At 54.8% G+C, this 6,000-nt stretch overlaps 1 protein-coding gene across 1 annotated transcript in view; it reads left to right on the top strand.

Moving 5' to 3' along the window:
* Positions 1 to 520: 520 nt before the first annotated feature.
* Positions 521 to 6,000, top strand: part of USP7 (ubiquitin specific peptidase 7) — a 91,520-nt gene continuing 86,040 nt past the window's right edge. Inside the window, exon 1 of the mRNA XM_026704099.2 lies at positions 521 to 1,310. Coding sequence (XP_026559884.1) covers positions 1,190 to 1,310 — 121 coding nt within the window. The 5' untranslated portion in view covers positions 521 to 1,189. The remainder of the gene's footprint in view (positions 1,311 to 6,000) is intronic.

Here is a 6,000-nt window from a genome sequence, read left to right as displayed (position 1 = left end):
CTGGGGCTCAATTGCAAGTCGTTGTAAGTTGAGGACTGCTTGTAGTTCTGTCCTGAAGACCCGCAACCTAGGAAGGGGGCAGGAGATGGTGTTGGGGGGGAATGGGATGCCCACTCCCCCCATCCGCTTCTCACCAAACCCTACACCATCCTGCTTGCCCTCCTTCCCTGCCCATCTGCGGGGGTCGCACTTATGGGGGAAGCAAAGAGGGTGGGCAATCCTCCCCATCACGCCCTGTACTAGCCAGCCCAGCTATTCTTCCACCCCCCACAATTTTGTCAAGCTGGGGGGGGGGGATGCCAGGGCACCCCTGAGGGACCCCTCCTCTTGCCCTTGCAGGCCCTCTTGGGGAGGGGGCCAATCCCCTGGCCCCATGCCACCCCCCACATCCCCGAGAGGCTGAAGAGGCTTGTGAAGACCCTCTCCCAGTCCGGGCGCGGGGCGCGCGCGCGCAGGCGGGAGGAGGGGTTGCCCGCCTCGCCCATGCTCCCCTCGCGGGGGCGCGCACCGCCCTCCCCCCTCGGCTCCTCCTCCTCCTCCTCCTCCTCGGCGGCGGCAGCAGCAGCAGCAGCAGCAGCGGCGGCGTCGGTTGCTGTTCCCGGGGCGGCCGCGGCGCTGCTGCTGCTGCTCCTCCTCCTTCCTGGCTGCTCCCTCCGCGCCTTCTCCACTCCCGCTGCTGCCCAGCGACCCGGCCGGCCGAGAAGCAGGCAGGCAGGCAGGCCAAAGCCCAGCAGGCCGGCGGCGCGGCGGCAAGCGAGTCCGGCGGCGCGGCGGAGGCCCGGGGCCCGAGGGCCGGCGGGCCTCCCTTGACTGTCGTGGCGGCGTCGGCGCGGGCCCGGCCCGGCTCGGCCGGGGCGCCCATGCGGATGTGACACTCGGCGGCGTCGGCCATTTTGAGAGCGCGAGGAGGAGGAGGAGGAGGAGGCGGAGGAGCCGCGGCCGAGCCAGGCGGGCGCGCAGAGGGCCGCTCTCCCGCCGGAGCCGGCAGCCCTCGCCGGGTGGGCCTCGGCCTCCCTCGGCTTCGCCCGCCGCCATTGGGCGCATCGCCAGCAAATACGTGCGCGTCTCCCTGCCGCCGCCGCCGCCGCCGCCGCCGCCCCTCCTGCCCGCTGAGGAAGGCCGCGAGGAAGCCCCCGCCCCGCCCGCCGCCCCGCAGCGCCCCCCGCCCGAGGGGCCCCCGGCGCCCGCCATGAACCACCACCACCACCCGCCGCCGCCCCCGCAGCAGCAGCCGCCGCCGCCGCCGCCGCCGCAGCAGCAGAAGCCGGGCGAGCAGCAGCTCAGCGAGCCGGAGGACATGGAGATGGAAGGTAGGCGGAAAAATAAAATAAAATAAACCCGGCCGCCCCCCTCTCTCTCTCGCCGCCGGGGTGGGGGGACCCCTCCCCCAATCCACCCCCTCCAATCGGCCTCCCGCTGCCGATTCGGGCCCCGCGCGCCTCCACCTGCGCAGGTGAAGCGGGGCGCCTCCCCCCGCCTCCCCCTCCTCGCTTTCGCACCCCGCATCCCTGGCGCTGCTCCGACGCGCCCCCCCGCCGAAGCGCTTGATCGCCCTGATCTGGAGCCGCTCCAGCTCTCCAGCATCGCCCGCCGCGCCGCTCGGGGCTGCAGCCCCTCCTGGCTGCTGGGAGACGGGGGCTTCCGATCGCCCGGCAGGCAGGGGCTCTCCGTGGACCCCCTCCTCCCCAGCTGTGCTGGGGGTGGGTTGCCCTTCTCCCCACCCCCTTTGCCCCGATCCTCCTGAGCCCCCTCCCCTCCTTGGAAAGGGGAAGAGCAGTCCCTCCGCAGCAAGGGGCCCCCGGGCTTCTTCCCGCCGCTGCCTGCGTCCGATCCCCGAAGCCCCTCCTGGGCCACGTGCGGCTGGGCTGGCGGGGAAGGTGGGGAAGGGTCTCCGGGCAGAGCCAGCCCGTGCGCGGCATCTGGGAAGACCTTCCCGAGCGCCCCCTTCCGGGGGAGGCGCCTGCCGTCTCGCGCGAGGCCGAAGTTTAAAAGTTTGGCAGCGCTGGGGGGCGGAGGCTTCCCCGCTTGGGCGGGCGGCGGAGGTGGGGGGGCCCGGAGGCGTCTTCCTAGCAGGGGTGGGTGGGTGGGTGGCAGGGATCGCCGCCGGCAAAGGGGAATGATTGGGGGGAGAAGGAGGCTGCCCCTGCAGGAATGCGCGGCCGCTGGGCCCCGCGGAGGCGCCGGCAAGCCGCTCGGCCTTGGCCGGGGGTTTTGTTTTAAAGAGCCTCCTCCGGCCCCCTTCCCCATTGTAGCTTGCACGCAGCCAGCCACGCGAGATGCTCGCCATTTTTAATTGGGGCGCTGCTGCTGCCGCCGCCGCCGCTGCTGCTGCACGGAGGGGTTATTTACAGAGAGCGCCCCGGCTTTCGGGGCGGGGAAGCCAGCCAGCCAGCGGGCGGAAGGAAGGAAGCAAGCAAGGCTGGCGCTGCGCTGCGCTGCTTGCCCGGAGCCAGCAGGCCCCTGTCCTTGCTCAGTCATGCCGGCTGGGGAGGAGGGGGTTGCTTGGAGAGGAGGAAGCCTTCCCCCGAAGATGCTGCTCCTGACCTCCCAGACCAGCCCTTTCCCCTTCCCCCGAAGATCCGATCTCTTTCGGTGCTGCTGTCCTCCTTCCATCCATTAGAATAGATCTGGAAGGGACCTTGGAGGTCTTCTAGTCCAGCCCTCTGCTCAAGCAGGAGAGACTACGCCAATCGGGATAAATGGCAGTCCAGTCTCTTCTTGAGGGCCTCCAGTGATGGAGCACCCACAAACTTCTGCAGGCAACCGGTTCCACCGAATTGTTCTCACTGTTAAAGAGAACAGCGGGATGGTAAAAGGTCCCTATTTATATGGCCCAGTGACAAGGTTGCATGCTTTCAGAAACCAGAACCATCTGTTTCTAAAGAAAGTAAGTGGTGGGGAATCTTCTGGCCCTAAAATGATATAGATGAATGTTTGGGCTACTTTGGATGGTGTGGTGTACAACACGCCTAGTTTTCTGTGCGTAGGAACCTAGCTCCGCGTGAGAAGAAGTAGGGTTGTCTGTGGATGAGGAAGTGGTCAGTCATGCAGTCAAAAAGCATACCGTTCAGATATGCAGGATTAGGATTTCAGCAAAGACTAGACTTGTGTTACTTTGTGACAGCTGAGAAAGAGGCGCAAGTTGTGGAGTATAAAACGTGTCCGGACCTACATGTCATGGTGCACGAACTTTACTGCTTCATCTCGGTTCCTCATTTTAAGACTTGCTTAAACCTCAGTGGGTCATTCTTATTTCCTTCCCATTTATGTAAAACTTAAGGATCGTTCTCCTTGACATCCTAGTTATTATTTCAATATTTAAGGAACTGAGTACTTCTTGTAAAATGAAATGAATTTGGATATAATTCACCTTAGTTTTCCCCCCAGCGTAGCTGTCCAAACTGTTCTCACCTATTATGTTGTCCAGTTAAACAACAGTAACCAAAATACTATGAGGTACGTTGGGATCTTCTCTGTTTATTTTGCTTCAGATGAATTAAAAACTATTTTAAACTCTTAGCTTTTTTGTGTAGTCACCATAAGCAGTTTGCTGAATGTAAAGTAACATTTTCTAAAGTAACACTTTCTTTGAAGTCCCAAAGGTGCTTTTTTCCCAAGAGGCAACTGGACTTTCTGGTTTTTCTTTGAAGATGTTTCGCTTCTCATCCAAGAAGCTTCTTCAGCTGTCTCTGAAGCTTCTTGCATGAGAATCGAAACATCTTCAAAGAAGAACCAGAAAGTCCAGTTGCCTCTTGGGAAAAAAGCACCTTTGAGACAACCATGACCTGGAGGACAGAGAAACTCCATTGACTTTCTTAGAAGAATATCTATTTTAAGAGGATAACATATTTAGAAAGTCAGTTATTTCATCATCCCTGAACTGAAATAATACTAGAAAAGTACAGTATTTTGAGATTTTGTCTGGGCTTTTCTGATTCTTTATCCCATCGCCAACAAAATCCATCGTCATCTGTTCCTAGTACATGATGCCTCTAGGACAGTGTTGGCGAACATGGAAGCGCGCAAGGGAGCACAGAAACCTGGAAGAGTAAGGGGCGACGGCTGGCATGTCCGGAGAGATGGCTCTGCGTGCCACTTTTGGCATGCATGCCGTAGGTTTGTCATCACGGCCTCTAGGACGTGCAATAAAAGTGGCAGGGGCTCCTTATTCTTTGTTTTCATAACCCAGTATTCACTGGTATACTGCAACTGTCCATGGAGGCCTCTGTATAGATCTTTAATGACTGTAATAGCCATGGATAAACCTATTTGCCAGGAATTTACCTAATCCTTTTTCAAAGCTGCCTAAGCTAGTGGATTTTATGCATGGTGATGAATTTATTGCTTGTTAATGTGTACCCTGTCTCTCTTGAGCCCAGCAACAATAAGTTGTATGTTTTGAGAAAACTCTTGGCTTATCCGCTGTCTCCGTGCTGTTTATTCCTTCCCTTAGTTATCCTCCTATGAGTTGCCTTATAAACCAAGAACAGGTTGGAATTGTCAGGTTTATTTGTGGGATGATCACACAAATATAAATAGGATGGTTGAGCTCTACTTAATGAAACTGGGGTATATGAAAGTTGTGTTGGTGTTTTTGGTTACTTTAAAAAAAAACATTTTTGGGCAGCAAATCTTTCCTGCAAGAAAAAAAAATGAACAAAATTCTCATGTTCATACAGTAAATAAGTAAAGGATTGTTTCAAGTTTATTTAGTAAATAATATTTTGTTGGCTTCCATTCTGCATAACTACAACTTCATTGGCAGTTAGATGATGATGAGAGCAACAACCACAACAGCACTTAGCCTTATATACTGCCCCCATAGTACTGTACAGCCCTCTCTAAGCAGTTTATAGAGTCAGCATTTCTGGGTCCTCATTTTATCGACCTTGGAAGGATGGAAGGCCGAGTCAAGGATGATGAAGGGGGATGATATCCATTCAGTCGTGTCCTGCTCTTGATGATTCTTTGGGCCAGGTCTCTCTACATCTTCCGCTCTTTCTCTGACTGGGGTCAGCTTTGATAGTGTCCAGCCACTGGATTCCTTCATTGCCTGGTTTCCTTTTGCTGCTAACTCATCCATACATAATTGCTTTCACCAGTGAATTCCCCTCCATGACATGGCCAAAATAAATGATATGTATGACATTGGACCATTTCATGCTTTGTTCTTTGAAGGGAACCCTAATCTGGATTCCTGGTGTGAAAGTAACAGTTCATTTATCCCACATACCATTTGGGTGCTGTTGTACTTAGCTTGCTGCCAGTTAAAGCCAACCATATACCCCACATTTTTATAATGAATGATATTGATAATCCTGGACATACAACCACAGTTGCACTCAAAAGTTGTTAAATAAATCACTGCAGTTGATAAATCATTGCAGTTGTTAACATCATGGTTGTTAAGTGGATCTGGCTTCCCACTGACTTTTCTTGCCAGAAGATTGCAAAAAGTGGTCACATGGCCCTGGGACACTGCAGCCGTCACAAGTGTGATTCAGTTGCTGTGTTTCTGAATTTTGATCATGTGGCCATGGGGATGCAGCGACGCCCGTAAGTGTGAGAAGTGGTCATAAGTCATTTTTTTTCAGTGCTGTTGTAACTTCGGTCACTATATGAACTGTTGTAAGGTGAGGGCTACCCGTACATGCTTATCCAAAAGGATTCACGGTTCAGTGGAAGGAACCGATTTAAGCAAAGGCAGAGTGAAGAGGAGAAAATTGTGGACTGACTTCAGTTATATAAACTTTAGGTTAATTACAGTAAGAGATGAAGGGTTGCAGGGTGATTTTGTTTTGCTTTTGCCAAAGGCTCCACATTAAATTTAGATTTGAGGAGGCATTTTAAAGGTAAGAAGTGGATGAGGCAGTTCCAGCCATCTAGGACAGCAGGAGAAAGAGAGAGAATTGAGGAAGTAGAAGAAGTTTGCATAATTGGAAGTGGAGAAACTGGATAGGCGACGGGGCAGGAGAAGAAGACGTCCACTGAGTATCGGGA

This window comes from Pseudonaja textilis, chromosome 14 (assembly GCF_049901715.1).
Source record: "Pseudonaja textilis isolate UNSWEBS1 chromosome 14, rPseTex1.2, whole genome shotgun sequence".
Classification (NCBI taxonomy): Eukaryota; Metazoa; Chordata; class Lepidosauria; order Squamata; family Elapidae; genus Pseudonaja; species Pseudonaja textilis.
The sequence above is the reverse complement of the archived record's forward strand: the minus strand, read 5'-3'. Positions and strand labels throughout refer to the sequence as shown.